Source organism: Siniperca chuatsi, linkage group LG1, assembly GCF_020085105.1.
Source record: "Siniperca chuatsi isolate FFG_IHB_CAS linkage group LG1, ASM2008510v1, whole genome shotgun sequence".
In the NCBI taxonomy this organism is placed as follows: domain Eukaryota; kingdom Metazoa; phylum Chordata; class Actinopteri; order Centrarchiformes; family Sinipercidae; genus Siniperca; species Siniperca chuatsi.
Genome location: NC_058042.1, coordinates 20,179,697 through 20,203,295, shown reverse-complemented (window position 1 = coordinate 20,203,295; position 23,599 = coordinate 20,179,697). Strand labels below are relative to the sequence as shown.

Genomic DNA, 23,599 nt, shown 5'->3' with positions numbered 1-23,599 from the left:
TAAAAGAGAAGTCTTGATAAAATGTCCATTCAGTTGCAGAGAAAGGTAGCAATAAATCATCAGTTGATGTCAAATAAAAAAGCAAATCTGGTTGAATTCTTTTATTGAAAGGAACTGTGTTTCCTCCAGTTATCTAAAAAAAAAAGAAGAAGCTTGATTTCACTTTGCCATCACTGGAACATCACAAGGCCAAAACTGAGCTGTGTGCCAAGATCAATGGTTGAATTAAAAATTTTGTACAGTACAATGGTCAGTCTTTAAAAATAAAAACTGTTAACAAAAAAAAAACACAACAAGAACACTCGGGTGTGCATACTGTACGTATGTCTGTGAGAGTGTGTGTATACTTGTCTTCTGTACAGAGATCAACGGATGTATAATCTGTCTGACGCACTTAGAAATGTAGACATGTACATTTACCCCATAGGACCACCTGTTAAGATTACATTCTTGTAGGGTTCAGTGTGTGTCTTAGTTTATCGAATCCTCTTCTGTTGCCGTGCACGGTAGATGTCGTGTATGGGCGGAGCCACAGCTCCTTTGTCATCCTCCTCGTCGGAGTCTGCGTTAGGCCTCTTGAGTGACTTGGCAATAGCATGGTTCTCCATGGATCCATTGCCCTCCCCTCCCGCATCGGGCTGTCTACCAGTGATCAGCTCTACAGCAGCATCAACAGCTATAGAGACAGAAAATTCATCAGTACATGTCAGATAGAGGGCAGAACAACATTTTGACAAAGTATAACACTTTTTATCTGACAGCTGTCAAGATATCTGGACCAAAGTGCTCATTTGATCACAGGATGACTGACCAACCGTCTGACTGACATTTCTGTCACTAGAGCCACGTGGCTAAAAATAGAAATGGTCTGGATTAATCTAAAGTGCTGACAAAAGCAACTTACTCTCAGGAAGTGTACATCTCCTGAAACTTTCCATGAGCTCATCCACTTGAACAAAGGGACCCTGCAGTGAGAAACAATCACAGACTCTTTTTGCATTCAAGTAGAAAAGCTGCTTTCATCTTTTATTCATTACCAGTAAATATGAGCTTGATAGTATTAAGCTGCTGCTACTCACAGTGAAGCACGTAGGCGGAGGGAGCAGCTTCATTAGGACAACAGCAGCTGGGGGGACTGGGAAAACTCCACCAGGGACAGGGTGTAAACCTGGAGCTGTGGGGAGGAACACAAAGATGGATCCTTTTATGCATTAAGTAAATGTAGAAGAGACAGTGGTGAGGAGACATAGCAACAACATATCTGCAAAAAATGAATTTCAACACTTCAGTACATGTAAAGACTAATGCTCTTGAGCAATCCTGTAAACACAGAGTTTCACTGATTTGTTACAACATCCAGTGGACTTGAGATAAGACTAGCAAAGGACTACGTACGGGCGAGGTGACGTGGCTGGAAGGGGATCATCTGATTGGTGTCAGGTTTGGGGTACTCAGGTTTACGGTCAGCTTCATCCTTTAGTGCAGGCGTAGAGGGCGCCACCACAGTCTCTGGGAGCAGCGCTGCCAGTTTGGCACGAGACACATCCTACAAACACATAGGAGAAACAGTTTAAATATCAACTGAGAGAAAAGCCTGATCTGTATAACGGCTTTGACAGCAAAACACACCATGTTGTGTCATCTATAAAGGGCAAAATACACACCTTGTATCCAAGGGCCTTGAGTTCACTAGCAGAGCAGGGATACAGGTCCATGAACTTGTACCTATCTACAAGCAAGGCTGTTTCTTTGCCCTCGTACTCATCCTTGAAGGCAGTGAATCGCCTGCGCTCCACTTTCAGAATACTGGCCAGGTCTCCTATGTTGCTCTCAAAAGCCAGGAACCGAGCCCAGATCTCGCTGAAAAATGAAAGAAAATAAAAACTCAGCAAACATCTTTCAGAGATATCGATTATTACATCACTTGCATACATGCACACAACTTAATCAATACATTACCCTGACTTTTCTGGTGACAAGCTTCCTGAGGTGAGGACACGTTCAAACAGAACCCTGGTGTTGTTGTCCTCTGGAGAGAGAAGTGGCAGAGGAAGAACAGAAGAAAAAAAAGAGGGTTACACATTTATCTTCCATTACTATGACAATAATGGAAGAGAAATCTTTCATCTTCTAACAGCTGATACCAGGACATCACTGCTTCCTCAGTATCAGATCGTTAAGCAATAGTATTGAAACAACTACTCTTACATTAATGGTGGTAGTAAAGAACGTATTTCACACATTCTGTGCATTAGCTCTGCATTTTATTATACATAACCTACCATTAAGGTGTGAGAGGTAATCAATGTATGCCAGTATGTACTCTGGAATGTCGCCATATTTCTTTAAACCAAGCTCAAAAATCTTGAAGGCCACCGACTTATCCTGTGTGGAAAGATGAAAAAAAAAGAGAGAGACATTGGTAAGATTGATTTTAGTCACACTGTACATATACTAAATATGTGATTATGAGTACTTACCTTGCTGCAGTAGTACTCCATCAGTGCTGCCGTCACATACACATGGTGACGTGTCCGTAGATCCTCCCGAGCCTTTTTGAAGATGGTGCGACCTGATTTGATCCCCTCTGCCCTCCTGGCAAACTTCATGTACTGAATGTAGACCAGCGTGGGGTCAATATCCTCAATGGCCAGCAGTTTATTATAGATGCTGTGGACCTTCTCGTACTTCATACGACTCTATGAGGAAAGCAAAAGATACATGTTGATAAGTGCCCACGTCTCTTGCCCTCTTGATTACAATTTGTGATGAGTAAGCAACTGGACGCCCACCTCTTCATAGTCAGCAAATGAAAAGTACAGAAGCATGTTCTTCTTCAGAAGAGTCCCAATGGCACGTTCATAGATGTTAGCTGCCTCATCACTAAACAGCTTGGAATTATTCATATCCTGAGAGAGAGAAAAAAAAAACATGTTTAAAGTATTATAGAAGATTTTGAGCTGAAGTTTGACTTCTCTGAAAATTACTCAACATTTTTGACAATTTCATATGCAATTCGAGTCTGAAAGATGTTATCGCTTACCCCTTTCTCTGCCAGCAGTTTGCTGGACTGCTCCAAGTACTGTGCTGCCTCATACCATACGTCAGGATGGTGGCCCAGCACCAGCAGGCACTGCTCATAGGCAAACATCACTGCAACACAGAACACAGCAGCAATTAACTACAACATCTGGTCTCCATAAAATACAGAATCAATGTAAACCATGCATGAGGAGAAAAGTGTCAACCTTCGCCCTCTAGTGGCTGCATTCCTACAGGAGAAAAATCTTCATACATTATGTATCTCCATTGTCTAATGTTCAAAAAATGATTTAAATTGCATACCAGCATAATTACTGGAATCACAGTCCTTTTGATGCATATGTAATTTATAATTCTAACACAATATATCCTGACCACAAAAAGTCACCTCTCTTTGTGATGAGGGTCTGGTCTTCTGTGCGCAACGGGTTGCTTTTTTCCCACTGGATGTACTTCTTCCACATTTCCACTTGCTGGGCTTCCTGAGGGGAGTTCTGGGGCGGAACTGAGGGTGCATTCCTGTCCAACCCCTTCATCACAGTCTCATACTCCTGAATTACACAAACCATACAACAATCTCTATTAGTTTACAAAGACAGCCTGACATTTTGATTTACAGAACAAGGATTCAACAGATCTGTGCATATTTGTGACACTTTGTTCAATGTCTCACCTTTGCCACTCTCCTAGCGTTCATGTAGTCCCTACTTCGATCCTCAATCATCTTTTTGGCTAAGTGCACATTGATTCCCTGTTCATGAAACAGACAAGTCAGTCTTTTAAACAGCTAAAACTCCATATGTGCAAACATACGTAGGTAGACAAATGGGTCACTCACCTCCTCATATTTGCTATAATCTCTCCAGAGCTGCTCTATGTTGATCATGGGGTTCACACAGCCTCTCTGGTACACCCTCCGTACTGCAGTGATCCGTTGGTTCTCTGCGTAAGAGCCCACAGCCTCACTAATGGAACACAAAACAAACATGTCAACGTTTAAGAGTTGGCTAATGAATTCTCACAAAATTACGGGGAAAGAAAAACTTACACTCCTTTGAGGAAGTTGATGTAATCCACCCAAATCTGGGAGAGGAGAGAATAGCTGTTAGGTGATAGTAGTTAATGGAAACTTGTACACACAGGTACAAATAAATAGTTCAGATCTGTGTACCTGATAAGACATAATTTCCATGCCAATTTTATCCAGAGCAAAGTCATACGCCTGGGCCATCTTCTCTCTGAGGGTAAGAAAATAAATGTGTGAAGTAAAATGTGAATTTTACAGTACAGTATGGCAGTATGTCAACATACTTAACCCCACTATGCAGCATGTTCTCTTACTTGTAGCTGGGCAGCTTCCCTTTGGTCTCTCGAACATACGAGAGGTAGCATTTCCACAGGTCGATGTGCAAGACTTTCATTAAGCATCTCTGAAACAACTACATGAGCAACAATACAGAAAGATATAATAACTGGAATAGACACACATTTTATATATACTGTATATATTCTACAAGACAACCACCCATCTTCAGTGTTTCATTGATTTGGTTTTATCAACCCATGCTCAAACCAGCATGCTGATCATTAGTGACATATCCCATGTAGGAGGATTACCCAGAAAAGCGGTTTTTACTTCAACCCATATGCTAGATTTGGGAGGGTTCCAGGTTTTACTCAGCACAGATGTGCAGTGCACTTCTGTTATCCTGCTTCATTAGACAGGCCTCAGATGTGGCCTACATTTCAATGAGCTCCTCCAAAAACTCAAATGAATACACTAGAGTTTGAAGCTTATTTGAGGGATCCAAATGTGTTGTGTGGAATTGACATTCATGTAAAAACTGAACAGGATGCACTCACATATTTATTATATTTATTAAGAGTGGAAAACTAGTGAGCTACAACAAATCAATCCCCAAACCAATGCAGAGGTTAACACTGCCATCAGCTGAATAGATTACATTTAAATTAAAATCATGGTTATATATAAAAGGTATTACAAAGAGATGAAACGGTAAATATTAATTTCATAACCTAATAATAAAGCCACAGTAGTACAAACTACAGTGGGTACAAAATAACAGCTATGTCTGCAAACCAGCATGGAGGCAAATCAGCTTCAATCACACTAAGAAGCTCCATGTATTTTCAAGAAAGGGCATTTTCTCTGATGTGCACACTTTCTGTGCTCATTAGGACCAAAATAACATGCCTTGTAAAACAATGATGATTTTAACGGACACTATAATAGTATATATGCATGTTCTAGTGGAAATCACAAACGTATTAAACAGCTTGATTAAATGCAAAAAGTCAGACAACCCTTCCCGGGTATCAAAATATCAAACTAGTCAGCTTTCTTGAGTGTGATGGACTCTTACCTTTTCTACCTTGTCATAGTTTTTAGCCTTGATCTGCAAATAAGAGTGTAAATGCAATGTTAATTCAAATGTCTCCTCTACTTTTATGGCTTGCAGGAAACATGCATTCATGCATATGTAACCCCCCCCACACACACACACACAGGACCCTACAGATCAACAAAGTGAAATTCACACAAGAATGACAAATTACTTTTAAAAGAGGGGTTTATTTTCTTTGTATAATGCGCCACACAACCCAGAAAAACACCAGTGACCACGTGTTAGAGAAGAAATCCTGACAAAGATTTTAAATACTAATTTTAACAAAAATACTGAAAAAGTGCTCAGAATTTGAGAAATACAATATTTGACAATTTAAAAAATCTCTTCCTTTCACAGGCTTAGGTAAACACGGTTGCACCGTATGGCCTACTGTTGATGAGTTGTAGCAACAGTCTCACAGCACCCTCCGGTACAGACAGGAGAGGCTGTTGTTTCTGTGGTATTAGCACCCTAGACACCTCTCAAATGTCCATGATTGATCAAAGGCCCAAAAAATACTTAAAAAAACAAAGCAACATACATTTATCTGTACCTACAATGGTATGTACAAATTGTACACAACATCCAAGGACAAGGAAAATGAAACATTTAACAATTCAAGATGAAAAGCTCACGTTGGTAATTTATGCAATTAATGAACAAAGCAATGCAATTACAAAATGGCCAAATTAATCTCTTGTACACAGGGAAAAAAACTTTCAAATTTGGTACAACCTCTACACTGGACCCCTACAAAAGTATATTTTCTGAGAAAATAATTTCTTAAAGCTGGAGCTCTGTATAACAATGCAGTAAATGCTAACTGCAGTTTAGAGTGCCTTTAGGGTACCTTCACAAAAAAAGACTGACCTACATTCCAGGCACTGCAACAGCACATCTGACACATTAAGCTTTCACCTTCATTAAAAAAAAAAAAGAGAGACTCTAGCACTCTAATAGTAAGAGACAGACAAGAGATGTGGTGTTTAGAACATGCATCTACTGATGAACGTTTATTTTTAGCCAAGAAATCAGTTAATTCCGCCTCTAAATATTATTTAAATGCCTCAGATATACAATCTGGAGTATGACATTTTGAAATAATGCTATAAACTTTCTTGGGATAACCAACACTGAGTATGACTAAATGCAAGATTTCCTGAGCTTTTCAGGGTGTAAAACATTTGGTTACAACAATAAGGCCTTTACAGCAACAGATGCAAATCCTAGATGTGTTACCCTGAAATAGATCAGCTATAATGCACGAGTTAAGACTGCAATAATGGTATAATATGCTGGTAAGATGATTACAGATCTTTCTAGATGCTCCTCCTGGAGGGAAACGTTACTACACCTCTATTGGCTGCTTGGGTGAGCCTTTGGTACCTTGTTAGATAACCCGCCTCATGAACTCTACTGAAGATCACTGCCAGAAAGAAATCTGCAACACACCTACATGATCCTTTAACTCCACTATCAGCTTACTTTAATATGAGAAAAGAAAGTTCACATAATAAAGTTACATAATAAAATATTAACTCAATACTTATACAAACACCTTATGGTGGAGAAAGCAGATAAGAGCAGGCACAATGCAGAAACAGATCAGTGATTTTGATATGTTTCTACATTGTAATTAACGAGTGTGAAGCTGTGGACCACTAATTCTACAATACAGGTGTGAAAACAGGAACTTGACTGCATTTAGTTACCGCTTTTAGATAATGTATGCAGTAGGATTTACGAGAAAAAGCCTAAGCTGATTTGAGCTATGAACGTTTTTTGTTCCTGCTGGTTTCTCCCTAAAGATAAACAAATGTTTTCTCTGTCATTGAGCATACTGCCAATCCCGTAACCCTTAAAAAACAATGAAAAGGATTTTTAGAAAGCATGACAACTGTGAAAGTTGGCCTCAATATGCTCTTCTCACACACTGCATGTGACATCTTACAGGAATGTTTTTAAACATGTTAGGGGGTCCAAAAATATAATTCTCACTAAAACAATTATCTCCAGCACTGTGTCAGACATGTGCTTGTAACCTTCACACAAGGGCACATTTTCTCATACTCCACTGGGCGTTTCAGTGAATGTAATGTGTGGAATAATCCTGACTGAGCTGGACTCTCTAAAAGAGGGCTTTGAAAAGATGTGAGCAATGAAAAAAAACTTGATTTGCCTAGTGTGCAACTTTTACAAATGAGGTCCATGTAAAATCTCAAGAGAAACAGACTCTCACACAAGCATGAGAATACACAATGCTTTTTAGAGAAAATGCTTTGTATTCAATGGCAAAAAAGTGCAGATATGAAGCATTTTACAAAAGTGGGTTTTATAAGGTTATGAAGGTTTCCAGCTTGGGTCCGTAAAGGTATAGTGCTAACCTACACGTAGTTCTAATAGTGGGGGGAAAATAAGAGCGCATCCACATACTTACCAAAAAAGGTAGGTGTCTTTATACTATGAATTGCAAATGAGTTCTAAGCTATTAAAATATACTGCCAACACATGCTTTGGATTACAAATCTAATTTTAGAACATCACTGTCTACTTTTAATCCAATAAATTAATAAAAGCATCATGCTAAATCATATGTCCAAGTCTCTCTTTTCAGCAAAACACAAATCTCTATGTAAATATGCCAAACTAGTATCTTAGGTTGTGTTTTGGGCTGAATTGTGGTTTAGAGTTTAGTAGGTAGAGGTGATTGGTTGAAAAGAAGTTATAACCTGACGATAAATGAACATTTAATTGTATTTTATGGGACTGGCCTACTGCCAGTATAATTACCACCTTTTTTTTTTGCCCACAACCCCCTTAACTTTCTATTTTCAAAAGTTTATACTGAGTGGCTGATTTCTGTTTGGTAGGAACCTAAAAACAAAAAGCCTAAAAGTCTACAGTCACAACTTCTCACACTTAAATAGACTTATCTAATCACAAGATAATAAAATATTGGCCTATTACATTTTCTTTTTGTTACAAATGTTAACATTGACTTAACATTATAAGTCCCTCCAATAATTGGGTGGAAATATCTAATGTCTCTTCTATAGATGCACTTGTCAGATAAAATTGACCACATACTTTAGAGACACTTTAGGTAATCACCCACCCACCAACAATCACAGTCCAAAGCTGCACCTGTGTGAAATGTAAATTTCAAACTAGGATTTCTCTGTTGGTAGATATTACACATAATTTGCTAAACAATATATGTCAGGGTAATAATAAGCTTGTTTCAAACTAATCCAAATATTTGTATCTGTGTCACCTATGAGAAATGCACTTGTATGCCACAAAAATAAAGCTTCAGTGATGTTAAGATGTTTAAATCTACTTTAATTTCTTCTCCCTGGTCTTCTGCATATTCTTTAAGATCCACAAATGAAACATCCCTACTTGTTGTAGGAACTGCTCTGCTCTTTATGTTGTTGCTTGCTTTTATCTTTGTTAGAGGGGGTAATATGTTAGTAGTGCAGAGACTGACACTTTGCTGGCACAAGTACAGTTAGTGCCATCTGTAGGCTATAGTAAATTATTAAGGACTGTTCCTGAGAAGCCGAGTCCATTTGGAAAAGGCAGCAATGTGTTGTTTTTCCATTTCATTACATATATATGTCAATTTCATGAAATATCACACCAGGCCTTTTCTTGCACTGGGTAATCCAAGTGAGTGAAGACTGGGGGTGAGGGTACGGGAAATAGGAGGGGGCAGGGGTAGCGTCACCCAGGGGAGCAACCCCACAACAACAAACCACAACCACTACAACTTCAACATACAGCAACATTCAGTTCACAGCATAGAGGTAATCATTTTCAACAACTACACACTGGACTTTAAACTAGAAGTTAAATTCTGATGCTTGATAATGCTGTGCAACTTTGTGCAAGCAATGTGTTTAACACCAATTGCAGTAATCATCTGCACAGGTGGAGGGCATCAGAAAATGCACTTCACCAGGTTAGCAAAAATGATTATGTGCAAGGGAAAATGAATCATCCTTTCAGTAGCTGATTGCATACAGCAAAGCCTGTTGATGGCATCAAGGCAAATGGGTCACTGGTCATATATTCAGGAGGAGTGGGGAGAAATGTCTCAAGGAAAAGAATGGGCCACACAATCAAAATATTTGTTTATAAAATTACCCGAAAGAAATGACACAGGAGGCAATAAATTGACACGACAAGTGAATAAAAGGCTAATGCACTCCAATACCATTAAAATAGTTTTAATACTGTTGCAGACCAAACATGCAACAAATGCACTTTACCCCATTTAAATACGACGCAGAGAATATGTATTTTTTTGTAAATCCTGTGAACATAAGAATTTTCTGAAAAAGAAATGTTAGCGCTAATTTCCCCTTTGTTTGTGTTTAAAGGCACAATTCTTAATGAGTATAGCTAGAGCCCAAATTAAAAGTGTTTTTTTTTTTTTTTTTTTTTTTTTACATCATCCTACATTTATATTCAATCAAGGTCCTTTATTGTGTAGGATAAGTTTAGGCAGGTAAATGCTTTCAACTGTCAAAACGTCTTTATTCATTACTCTTGACCATCGATAATAAACTTGCGATGAAAAATGATTAGGTGTATAGATTATAGCTGATGACTGCACCCAAACAAAGTAGCCAGGCCTAGTGATTCAAAACAAGAATTGTGACTTTAAACTTCATTGAAGTAAGAGACATTTTGTTTGTGTGAAAATCACATTGTTGATCATGTTAGAAAAATCCCCAGCCATGCATACTAAAGAAAAGAAAATATTAACCTCGGCTTCAATGAATAGTTTCCAGAATCTGCCAGAACTTGGGAACTGCGTGACAAGTCGCTCATAAGTCTTCCTTGCTTTATCTATGGGTTGGTTCTAAAGAAGGAGAAGGCATTTACATTCCACACTATTTGACATATGAAGACGCAATCATGTGGGGAAAAAAAAGATGAAATGCTTTGTACTTTAACAATCTATAACCCTTAACCCCCTATCCCCCCCACCCATATTCCCAGTTTGCTTAACCCGAGGAATGCAACTCTGTGTCACTAAACCTGTGCTTCTCGAATCAGAATGCTCCATGCGTCAAGGTCATATGGGTTTTCTTCCAACTTCTTCTCTGCCTTCTTCACCTTCTCTGGAATATACTCTGCCGCAGCCTGCAAGACAACACAAAGGCACAGGACAAAATGGTTATGCTACTGAATGGACTTGCAGTGCACTGTGATGACTTGTGGTGTGGTGACGACCCCAGGGGCCCACGGCTCGAGAGGGCCAAATTAATGCTAAATACAGGCTTATCATATTGGGATGGGTTAAGTATTGATTAATAGGATCCTGCAGTCTTGGCTACGCTCTGCAGTATGTGATGGAACTATAAGGAACATCAGCCTTGCGGTTATTTCATAGGTAACGTTAAATCAAGTCACAACCACAAAAAAACGTTTTTTCCACTAGCTAGCTAGTTCGTTATAACTGGCACCACCAAGAAGAATCCAGCACCGTGAATACTAGAATCAGTAACGTTGACTACCTGGAAGCAATCTACGTTAATAACAAGTTAACATGCAGGTGATGTTAAGTTAGTTCAACACGTTAACGCTGGACAACTAATGGTAATGCTACAGTTAGCTAGTCAATATGGCGTACGACAAACGGGACTTACAGCTTTATGATAAAACCCCTAGAAATCTCAAACTGTCTGCGTAACTGTGTATTACTAGCCCATACGGACGTATAAAGGTACCAACATAATGTATATACTGCAGCAGAGTTTACGTGCTAACATTATCCAAGAATAACATACAAGCTAAATTATGCTAGCGTTTCTGTAAGGGTTAGCTTGCCCCTCACTAGAACCACAAGTAACGTTAACGTTAGCTACCTGGTCGGCTGCTCCCTCGGTGGACATGGCTGAAGAGTGATCTAGGTTATAAATGATATATCAATTGCATTAACGCTCAAATAATAACGTGATGGCAATTTTAAAAACGACTAAGTAATCGGCATAGCTTCAAATGGGCCGATCACATTGCCCTCAAGCAACTAGCTGCTCAATGGCTGGCCACTATCTCAAAATGGCGTGAAACTTGAGAGTTCCGCTCATGGTTCCTCTCCGCCAGCAACAACAATGACACTTCCGGCGAGAATCCTTCAAAATAAAACATCAATCTCCACTAAACTAATCTGACTAATACACCTTAAAATGTGTGCTGTGACTGCGCAAATTAGATGTTGCGATATAATCACACTATTTATTGGAGCCAAAAAGGAATGGATATAGGTTGCATGTGTTGAGGCATATACTTTAGCATTTGCCTGGAATAGACTTTAGTCGCAAATTATCAGATGATGGATAATTTTGCCAGCCTCACATGGGGATATTTTGTTTTAATTGGGAGCAGAGGATATAGATGCTATTGCTAACCTAGAACTCCTATCCGTAAGGTTTATGTTGTGATTCTCCAGCCACTTTGTATGTAGGAGCATACACCATTTTGTTATGGTGACTCAAATCACGAAAATATCTAACAACAGCTCGTCCTGTACTGCACAATGCTAGTCACCTTGCTGGCCAGTAGGAGGAGACAAATGATAGCCACCGAAAGCGCGCGCTTGTGTGTATCTGGCCAACAACCCGAAACAGACCAGAGCAAAAGACCACAGAGCAGTGTTGTTCACTGGTGAGCAAGTGTCTTTTTTTTCTTCACCTGCAGAGAAGACCATTTATCTTTCAAATTATTATTCATACGATCTTACAGTAGTAATACTGTGACATCACGTGATGCAGCTTTTCCTTCTACTAATTAAACATCAGATGTTTTTACACTATTCTTATTGTGATTGTGAATGGTGGACCCATTTGTGGAGAAAAAGGGAGTTGAGGTAAATTTGGAAAAATCATCCCTTTACATGATAGATGGATGGTGTGGCATTGTTAGTGCACATTAGTAGAACACTGTTAATAATGTCTCCTTTGTCACACTATTGTGATGGTGACACACGACTGGGATGGGACTGGGATAAGATTGGGGGGAGGATCAACATATCCCGACTCTCCAGGAAGCACCCTTGTGTCTTCCACGAGAAGCTATAGGAATGTATAAGGGGCTTTCATATGTGTGGGTTAATCTACCCCAGCTGTGTTTACTTATGATGCACCAGGTTAAACAAGAGGTGTCACACCTGCTTTCCATCTGACCAGGCCTGGGGGTTTGTTGTCAGTAATTGGGATGGGGACTGGGAAAGACAATCCATTTTGGTGGATTAAATTACAGCTGGTCTTCTCAGACACCGGGTTTATGAGCAGCTTACTTTGTCAGCTGGATGCCTCCTGACTGTCTGAGCAATAGACTGCAGCTTGTCCTCCCCCACTAATTTCTTTAAGGGCACTCTGCTTTTGACACTTTGCTAAAGAAGTCTTCTTCTTGTCCTTTCGGCTGTTCCCTTTCAGGGGTCGCCACAGCGAATCATGTGCCTCCATCTAACCCTGTCCTCTGCATCCTCTTCACTCACACCAATTAACTTCATGTCCTCTCTCACTACATCCAGAAATCTCCTCTTTGGTCTTCCTCTAGACCTCCTGCCCTGCAGCTCCAACCTCAGCATCCTTCTACCAATATATTCACAGTCTCTCCTCTGAACATGTCCAAACCACCTCAATCTGGCCTCTCTGACTTTATCTCCGAAACGTCTAACATGAGCTGTCCCTCTGATGTACTCATTCCTGATCCTGTCCATCCTCGTCACTCCCAAAGAGAACCTCAACATCTTCAACATCCTCCAGCTCTGCCTCTTGTCTTTTCTTCAGTGACACTGTCTCTAAGCTGTACAACATCGCTGGTCTCATCACCGTCTTGAACACCTTTCCTTTCATTCTTGCTGACACTCTTTTATCACACAACACACCTGACACTTTTCTCCACCCGTTCCAACCTGCTTGCACTCGCCTCTTCACCTCTTTTCCACAGTCTCCATTGCTCTGAACCGTTGACCCTAAGTACTTAAAGTCCTGCACCTTCTTCACCTCTGCTCCCTGTAACCTCACCGTTCCACCTGGGTCCCTCTCATTGACACACATGTATTCTGTCTTACTGCGGCTAAGCTTCATTCCTCTGTTTTCCAGAGCAGACCTCCATCTCTCTAGATTTTCCTCCACCTGCTCCCTGCTCTCACTACAAATCACAATGTCATCTGCAAATATCATAGTCCATGGAGATTCCTGTCTAACTCATCTGTAAGCCTGTCCATCACCAGAGCAAACAAGAAGGGGCTCAGAGCCGATCCTTGATACAAACCCACCTCCACCTTGAACTCCTCTGTCACACCTATAGCACACCTCACCACGGTCTTACAGCTCTCATACATGTCCTGCACCACTCTAACATACTTCTCTGCCACTCCAGACTTCCTCATACAATACCACAGCTCCTCTCTCGGCACCCTGTCATACGCTTTCTCTAAATCTACAAAGACACAATGTAACTCCCTATGACTCCCTATCTTGTTAAACAAACTAGTCAGAAACTCTACTGCCACCTCTCCTAGACACTTCCATACCTCCACAGGTATGTCATCAGGACCAACTGCCTTTCCGCTCTTCATCCTCTTCAACGTCCTCCTCACTTCACTCTTGCTAATCTTTGATACTTCCTGCTCCACACCAGTCACTTCTTCTACTCTTCGTTCCCTTTCATTTTCCTCATTCATCAACTCTTCAAAGTACTCCTTCCATCTTCCCATCACACTCCTGGCACCTGTCAATACATTTCCATCCTTATCTTTAATCACCCTAACCTGCTGCACATCCTTCCCATCTCTATCTCTTTGTCTGGCCAACCTGTACAAATCCACCTCTCCCTCTTTAGTGTCCAACCTAGCATACAAGTCCTCATATGCTCTTTGTTTGGCCTTTGCCACCTCTACCTTCACCTTACGCTGCATCTCCCTGTACTCCTGTCTACTCTCTTCAGTCCTCTCAGTGTCCCACTTCTTCTTAGCTAACCTCTTTCTCTGTATACACTCCTGCACTTCCTCGTTCCACCACCAAGTCTCCTTGTCCGCTTTCCTCTTTCCAGATGACACACCGAGTACCCTCCTACCTGTCTCCCTGATCACATTAGCTGTAGTGGTCCAGTCATCTGGGAGCACTTCCTGACCACTCAGAGTCTGTCTCAGCTCCTCCCTGAAAACTACACGACATTCTTTCTTTTTCAACTTTCACCACTTCGTCCTATGCTCTGCCTTTGTCCTCTTCATCTTCCTCACCACCAGAGTCATTTTACACACAACCATCCTGTTTTGTCTGGCTACACTCTCCCCTACCACTACTTTACAGTCACTGGTCTCTTTCAGATTACACCGTCTACACAAGATGTAGTCCACCTGATTGCTTCTACCTCCGCTCTTATATGTCACCCTATGTTCCTGCCTCTTATGGAAGAAAGTGTTCACTACAGCCATTTCCATCCTCTTTGCAAAGTCTACCACCATCTGTCCTTCTGTGTTCCTGTCCTGAAGACCAAACCTGCCCATCACCTTCTCATCACCTCTGTTCCCTTCGCCTACATGCCCATTGAAATCTGCACCAATCACCACTCTCTCACCTCTGGGGATGCTCTGCATCACTTCATCTAACTCACTCCAGAATTTCTCCTTCTCTTCTAACTCACATCCTACCTGTGGGGCATAACCACTCACAACATTGAACATCACCCCTTCAATTTCCAGCTTCAGACTCATCAACCTGTCTGATACTCTTTTCAGCTCTAGAACATTTCTCACAAACTCCTCTTTCAGGATATCTCCTACTCCGTTTCTCTTCCTATCTGACCCATGGTAGAACAACTTGAACCCTGCTCCTAAGCTTCTAGCCTTGCTACCTTTCCACCTGGTCTCCTGGACACACAGTATGTCCACCTTCCTTCTCTGCATCATGTCAATCAACTCTCTAGCCTTCCCTGTCATAGTCCCAACATTCAAAGACCCTACTGTCAGTCCTACATTCTTAGCTTTCCTCTTCTCTCTCTGCCTACGAACACACCTTCCTCCTCTCCTTCTTCGTCTTTGACCAACAGTAGTCCAATTTCCACCGGTACCCTGTAGGTCAACAGCACCGGTGGCGATCGTTGTTAACCGGGCCCCGACCGATCCGGTATGGAAGTCATTGTCATGATTCGCATTTTTAATTTGGCATGTGTTTTACGTCAGATGCCCTTCCTGACACAACCCTCTGCATTTATCCAGACTTGGGACTGGCTCAAGAAGACTAAAGAAGTAAGAAAATGAATTGTTATGGATTATTATCATTCCGTTCTGCCATTGTATTTTCGAATATGAAGCAAATTTCTGAAACCGATCAATGGAGTCACCCTACTGATATTGTACATGGCCTTAGAATTTTTATTACATTTTTGTACACCTTTGAGCAATCAGTTATCAACACTTATCAATAGAAGCTATTTTCAGTTGATCCCCTTACCACTCATTGTTATTACATATAAAGCCTTTTCAACCCTGTATTCTAATGCAGGACTTTCAGGTTTGGTTCAGTAAGGAGACTATCTGGAGGATGTGATTGTCTTCCCATCATCGTTTTTTAAATCAACTTGCAGGGCAGTCAATAGTGAATAATGAATAAGTCAAATGTACACTGTAACGCCTCTGATGACAGAAGTCCATTCCTTTATTCCGCTCATCCTTTTAAATACACATTATTTAACATTTCCATATTTTGTCTTTAGGTATATACACAGTGTGTATCTTCTCAGCATATGTTTACTATATATTGGCTTTTCTTATGAAGATATTTTCTCCAATTTTTCTCTATTGTATTGTACTGTATCGCATTGTATTGTATTGTCTTCGACATGAATATACCTGAATCCTGAGTCTTTGTGAATGTATCTGTTCGCTGATCGATTACTCTGGTCTGGCCAATGCCGTCAGTTCACAAACATTTGCTTGCAGTTGCTAGAGAAAAGGGACATGTTAGAGGCTGGGCAGAGCTGCGGGACCGTACGTCTAGTCGGGGTAACGGACACCCTTTCAGACATGGGCTACTTTGCCCAAAGAGGAAGGAGACGACATTGAACTCTGTAGCTACAACCTGGGCTCGGTGTGGTGTTTCTGGACGCTCATAAGCAGGAGTTATTTAATGTTTAAAATGTGGGAGATGGTGTCGTTACCGAGAGCGAGCTCTCCCTTCCTGTCGTCTAGGACAAGATGGCAGCAATGCAGGCGAACTGTGCATGGTATGGATTTATAAGTCCGTAACATGTTCAGAGAAGCCCTGGATTATACTTATAGTGACTCTATGTGAAGGTAAGTGGTTGAGTTAAGGCTGGCAATGGTGATATTAGTTCGTCTTAACATTTGAAACGATACTTTAAATGTGACGTAATACAAAGTCTTAACTTAGCTACAAACTTAGCTAGCGAGCTTTTGGCTGTCTATGGATGTATAAGGTTTCAACCGTTTTAACATTAGCGTCGTACGTAGCTAGCTCTGTCAGTACTTTGCCGTAATGAATTTACTAGTGGCGAATTGTTTTTATTACCCTGCCAAACAGCGGTAGCGATGACGTTGGTGGTAATTATGAACGTGAATGCACTGAACACTCTAGTGTTTGTGTTGTCACGGCGACCCGTTGATTTCTTTTTAACATGTTCCTTAATGTTAGATCATTAACTAACTGTGTGAACCACCATAGCTTTAGTAGATATTTCTACCAGTAACCTACGCTAAATGGACAATACGGATCGAGTGACCTAACTTGTGAGTGTAGTATTACTTCACATATGCTTGCTAACGCCTGGCTCAGTGACTTAGTTAACCTAGACATTGCAAGATAATGTTAACGCTCAACCATAATCACAACTAGGTTAACAAAAACTTTGAATTTAACGTTACTATAGTTAGATCTTTGAATTGACAGAATCGCACATGCTGGATTCTACTTGGTCTAATTTTGTACAAGATATGTCACCTGTTAGCTACTAAACTACAGTTATTAAACTGTTAGCGCAATTGTAAAGCGGTATTTAAGGGACATCAGCGGCTCCTTTTTACACGTGTTTATCATGGGTAACATATCAAAACTGCGTGCTTAATTTAGCTAGGTAAGCTAGTTAATATCTTGCCTCTATCAGGGTGGAAAACTAAGAGCGGTCCGTGTTTTAAGTGCCCGTTGATACTGCCAAGTATTTTTGTCATTGTGGCTGGTTTCCCGTTCATAGATTTAAGTTGTTACAGTGCACCACAACTTGCATTTTAAGACCAACACAGCTAAAAAAAGTAAATTTCCCTTACCTGCCATCTTACCCTAGCTAGCTTGGCAGAGTGACACAGTGAAAGACAAGAGGTGTAATAATCCAAAGTTGGAATACATGTCAAGTTAATCATACTAAACGTGGCTGTAATAATCAGCTTGGGTCTGTGTTGTCTTGTGGTCCACCACAATGAAGGTGGTTGTTTCGTGTTAAAGAGGAGCTATAGGATTAATAGTTGAGCTCCTATATGAGATTCTGGACTTCACCAGCAAAGGATCCTAAATAATTGTAGGCAAGATTGTTTGTGCTACCAGCTATTTATGTGTCAGAGAACCATTATTTAGAGTTCCTGGCCCCACTGAAACTCATGTTTTTTTCTAAAATGGTGAAACTGGAAAGAGAAATTCAAGACTCACTGTGGCATGAAGACCTAAAAGTTAATGTACTTTCCCTGCCCTGTATGATAGTAATACTTCTTCTTTTAATGCCCTGGAATTAATGAATAACATATAGTGGGTGTTTGTTTTGCTTTCCTATGCTAAGCTGAGACACTGAAAGGAAGTTTTTGCTGGTTTGGCTTATGGGTGCTTAGTTTGGTCCAAAAAGTATAATGTATTGTAGCTGCCCTATTTTTAGTTTCAGTTCTTGTTAGTGGATTACTGCAGTTTTTACTTGAAAAACTTATTATGTGGAACACTACTCTAATATAAATAGTACCAAAGAGGCTATCAGCTAATGTTTACTCAGATTTGGTCCAAGTTACTTCATACCTCAAATATCCATTCTTGTGAGTAGAGATTGGCTTGTATTCAAGTTTCACAACCTACTATGTCTAAAAACATTTATTTTAGTGAAGCTGCATCTAGTTATTTTCTGTGAATACTGCAAACCTTTAGAGACAACACCATTAGTGCAGTGCAGATCTGTTGTGCTATGTTTCTGTGATTCCCCTTTACATAGACACTCATATCTGCTGTACATGTGTCACATTCCTCATCCTATCAATAGTAAGGCCACAAAAGCGACGCTGTGGGTGATAATGATACCAGTAATGCCAGAAAGTCAGCACAGTGTGGCCAGTAAATAAATCTGTAAACAGTGTTTTCCCAAACAGTAATTGGTTTTAGTGGGTAATGTTAGGAGGCAATATGTCTGGGGAATGGGTTGTCATGTGACGTCATGCCGCACTGATCTGCTATATTTGGGGCAGCTGGTTATCTGTATTGCATTGTGGCCAACTTAAAGACTGGTTTCTGAGTAACGTCATCTTGAGGTGAGCGTACAGACATGAGGCAGTAAACAAAACAGAATGATTGAGAGTTTATGGGGAGAGCACCATGACAAAAAGATGTGTGGTAACTTACATGAATCACAAAAGTGGTGGGTGGAAAATGTCCAATATCCCAAGATGTAAACATCTCTTCCAGCACACAGTACATAATAACCTATATGCATCCAGTGATCTGGTCAGATCCCTGGGTTTTAATAACACCTTTTAATAGATTCTTTTGTCTAGAAACTGGTGAGGAAAAAATATCTGGTTTAAGGTAAAACAGCTCACTCTGCTACTGTGTTCATGGCTGTTTTAATGAAAAGTGTAGCAGTTTGTGTGACTCTATGATCAATGCTTTGCTGATCGATGTAAGTGCTTGGCGTGTAGTATTTCACTGTGTGCAACTTGGTGACAGCTAGACGGTGTAGTCCCTCATTCGTCCAGGAGTGTTCCATTGTAGAAAAGGTTTCAGTTGTAGTTATCTGGACAATGTTTTCAAATTCAAGACGTTTCGGCTCCCATCCGGAAGTCATTCTCATTGGTGACAGCTGTTAATACATGTTTAATAGAGGTGATAGACTGATGGCTTTGAATGCAAAATGCATCACTGTTATTTTTGTCAGTGCTTTATGTAGGCTATATCCAGTGCACCATGATAGAGTAATATCAACATGTGCCTACACATTGTGTAGTAAGTGTAATAATGTGATTAGACTAACTGGTACTCTTGTGGTGCTTGTAAACAGCATTCACTAACCCTTCAGCATAATAGTCAACTGTACAGTATATTGCCTGTGGAGGAGCTAACAAGGAAAACACTTCTAAATTCTAGTCATAAGTTCACAGTCGAAATACCATGTGATCACATGCTTTAGAAAATAGAGGGCCTTTTTATCTAATGAGCATAGAAGATCATGTTCACGAGACACAGGCAAAGCACCACAGTGTCTAGTGAGGTTGTGGGATTGTGAGTTAAGACAGCAACCCCTGCTTAACGCTAAAGGGATAGCAACAGCAGGAAGCGGAGAGGAACCAAAGTAGGTGCTTTTCATTTCCACTATCAATCCTTGCTTTTGCTTTCATTATCTGAATGGCGCAGTAGTGAAGAAGACCTCATTACATTATTTCATAAACTAAACATGTTCCAGGGTCATGTTGGGTAAATAAAATTTAAATCACAAGTAGCCAAAATGAGTTTGTTCTTTTAAACTGGGGGGAAAACAATATGGTAGAGCATCTACCCAGACCCCAACCTTACAACAAGTAGTCTGACCTAACCCCTTAAGGGCAAGACATCGGAGACAGTGGGGTAAACTGCTGTGAAAGAAAGATCTTCTTAGGAACAACAAAAATATGTCTGCGTCGAGCAAGACCAGCGATGATGAGGAAGATCAAATTAATTTATACACCCCAAGTTCTGACAATATTGCTCTACTTGTACTTCAAAAAAAGTTCTGCAGTCTGCCGTGTGGAAAGACGGTGATGGCAAAATCACCTACGTTACTTTGCAAGCAAATGTAACACCGCAAATGGATACAACCACCTGAAACGTCACAAAAAGACCAGGAAAACTTCTGTGGAAAATCCTTGTCGCTGACCACTCAAACATCCACAGCTGGAACCTTTGAAAGACTATGGGAGACTCTTACTTATTGCCTAAGTTAGCCATATGACTCTGTTCACCACCGCAAAACAAAGGATTAATGCTTTGCTAATCAAATGCTACACAAAGCCTTCCTCCCACTGTTCTTAATTTTGTGCTAAAAAAATTGTTTGCTAACAGATCAAACATTGTGAAAGCAGTCTCCCTTCATAACTGAACTAGGCCTCCGTGTTTTGTGGCACAGGTTACATCTGGCTATAGGCGTGCTATTTATTAGTTACAATTCTTTATTACACTGCTTTGTTGAATACTCGATTCTGATTGTTCAATTATGGCATTCTATAGTCTGTTATTTCTGAGGAGCAGACCGCTGCTATGGATGCATTTCTGATCAAAGACTCTCAAGTCCAATCATATCAATCCGCAGAAAGAAGTTCTGTGGCATTTTTTTTTTTTAAAACCATTTTTAAATCAATATTTGGTGTCAAATTATTGATTTCTTTAGTAAGTATCTGTATAATAATCAGGATAATGTACAGCGAGCCAGTCATTTTTGCGAAATTAATTAAATTTGATTCTAGTTCTACATCACCCTGTCTGGGTTAATTTTGCAATTACGACCGGCTTGCTGTACATTATCCCTTACTTTTTTTAAACACAGGAAAACATTTTTCAAAAGTGTTCTAAAGAGTAGGTAAAAGACTTAGTTGAATTTAGTGTTTCACGCAGTTGCATATGAGCTGTCTGTCTAAAAACTTTTACCAGTTGCTAATGATCATATTGCTTGTATTGTATGCATGAAGAAGATATGGATTACAATAGATATTTCTAATCTCAGTTGGAGTGGAAAAAATCTTGATTCACATTTTTACCAGAATTCGTCATTAGGGTTGGATCATATATTTTTTAAAAATAACTAATTGGGCCAATGCTTATCTTTGATGCTATGCTGTGCTCCAGTAGCATAATAAGGGAATCAGAATCAGAAATACTTTATTGATCCCAGAGGGGAAACTCTTTTGTTACAGCAGCTCGCCTTTACGTCAGTGCACACAGGAATAGAAGTACTAAGCAAAAAATATAATACAGGTCAGAAAATAAATTAAGTACCAAGTGGGTATAAGTATAAAATTAAAATAAATGTGAAGTACAAAGTGGGTTTACCGGTTGATGATGATAATAATACGGTATAAAGTAATTGTCCAGGAACTGTCAAGTTAAGTGTAGCTTATTAAGATTATAATGAGACCGAGGATATTGCACAGCAGTAATAGAGGTATGAATAAATATCAATAAATAGGGAATTTTAAACTGAAAAGGGTATATTGCACAGGAGTATTAACACAGAATGTTGCACAATTATGTCAAGTATTGCAGGGATGTTAATGATCAATGTCCAGTTTAATGATTTAGGGTCATACAGACTGACTTAGAGGGAGGAATTAAAGAGTTTGATGGCCACAGGCAGGAATGCCTTCATGTGGAGCTCTGCAGTGCTTATACGGTCCATGTTTATTTTAGTGAGGGTAGCTAACTTTAGTTTTTCTATTCATTTGGACTCATACATTTGTTGTATTTTATATTGTCTTGTGTATTCTGTTCGCTTTTTGTACAGCAAGTGCAGCTACCTAATAGAATGCATGATGCAAGATGATGTTATCATACAAAAGTGTGAGTGTTTAATGCGTTTGTTTTGATATGCTGTAGGATGATTAACATTTATAGCTAACCGATCACAGCAACACTGTTTCGCTTTTAGCTGTGTAGTCAAGCCACATAGCCATAATTAGTTGCCACAGCTCCTGACTGACTTGCGGCAAGGGTGTGTGTATACAGCACACTGGCCTGACTTTAGGTCCTATTGCCTCTGACCTATGACTATTACTGATGGAAAGAACTTTTTGGGATACGCAGTTATGTTGAGATGCCATATTCAGCTGCTTCTACTGTAAACAAATCATTGTCTTACCCATACTCACCATTTAACTGCACTTTTACTTCAGCTGACAGCAATATACACTGATGCATATTATATTCTAGTGTTTATTGTTGAGTTTTTTTAAAATGTCTTATATTTACATGACATTTAAATGGAAACATAACCTTTGACTACAGATTAGATTAGTGCATGTATTTGTTTTTTCTCAATGGGGGAGAAAATGCAGTGGATGGTGTGACTGTCCTCATCTGTTCGTCCTCTCACCTATTACTATTATTTCTGTGTCATAAGGCACTTTTTGTTTTGTCAGTCAGTACCATTTGTTCATTGTAGACAGGTGTCTAGTGTTTATTTTCTTACTATTTAATTTTGCATAGGCCTGGGTCAAAAGTTCAACTGTGAGCAATTACTTAGCAGCTCAAGGTTGCTGGTAAGGTTCTACAGCTTTGAAGGTAATGCGATGCCACGGGAGGAGCCTCACGGCTGACCAAGGGAGTATCTGGCTTCAGATGGTAATAATAGCAGCAGCTGCTATTCTTTTGCCTTTGAAACAACAAAGGCTGTCTACTTCACATCCTTGTGTCAGACTTCTCCTAACCATTTAGTGATTGTATTTGTGTGGCCATGGTTGTCCAAGTTAAGTTCTTTTGTTTTAAATTAAATTTGGGTGTTGTTTTACACTAAGCTGGTATTCAAATCTAGACATCTTGATTGTCTCAGTTGGTGAGAGTGGTCCAAGTGCAGACTCCCTCCATCTAGTGACTCTGGCACGAGACAGCATGCTTTCCATCTCCAGACCAGCCAATTAACATCTCCATTCCCCAGGCACTGAGACGAAACTCACAGTATTAAGTGTAGTATTTCATGTGTAAGTCATGGAAAATACTTGCCTGTGGCTCGGCAATATTGAATTTGGCTTTGCTATATCTCAAAAAACCTGAAGATACTGTGCTTTTACTCAACTTGCTTCATGTTTTCTTCTATCAATTATATCTATTAGCAATAAAACACATAAAACACAGTTTTTGGGTCTCCATATGGTATGGCTATAGTCCTGCTGTGTAGATTTT

The 23,599-nt window shown here is 40.0% G+C and overlaps 2 protein-coding genes across 4 annotated transcripts in view; one reads left to right on the top strand and one right to left on the bottom strand.

The window, feature by feature from the left end:
- Positions 1–86: 86 nt before the first annotated feature.
- On the bottom strand, positions 87–11,548 carry cstf3 (cleavage stimulation factor, 3' pre-RNA, subunit 3). Of its 2 annotated transcripts, none has more exons than XM_044195258.1 (20): positions 11,330–11,548; positions 10,500–10,604; positions 10,225–10,320; positions 5,427–5,459; positions 4,384–4,481; positions 4,214–4,280; positions 4,091–4,125; positions 3,881–4,007; positions 3,716–3,793; positions 3,431–3,593; positions 3,044–3,153; positions 2,793–2,909; positions 2,481–2,699; positions 2,283–2,385; positions 1,966–2,029; positions 1,665–1,860; positions 1,396–1,546; positions 1,080–1,174; positions 905–965; positions 87–676 (listed from the first exon to the last, which is right to left on the bottom strand). In XM_044195258.1, the coding sequence occupies exons 1-20, from the start codon at positions 11,354–11,356 to the stop codon at positions 477–479; spliced, it is 2,145 nt and encodes a 714-aa protein (XP_044051193.1). In that variant the 5' UTR covers positions 11,357–11,548; the 3' UTR covers positions 87–476. The 2 variants fall into 2 exon arrangements, with proteins under 2 accessions (XP_044051193.1, XP_044051185.1); XM_044195250.1 differs by having other exon boundaries at positions 1,960–2,029; positions 11,330–11,547.
- A 4,857-nt stretch (positions 11,549–16,405) lies between these two features.
- hipk3b (homeodomain interacting protein kinase 3b) overlaps positions 16,406–23,599 on the top strand; it is a 46,251-nt gene continuing 39,057 nt past the window's right edge. For both annotated transcript variants that reach the window (XM_044182883.1, XM_044182799.1), the window contains exon 1: positions 16,406–16,767. In XM_044182883.1, the coding sequence (XP_044038818.1) occupies positions 16,695–16,767 (73 nt within the window). In that variant the 5' untranslated portion in view covers positions 16,406–16,694. The remainder of the gene's footprint in view (positions 16,768–23,599) is intronic.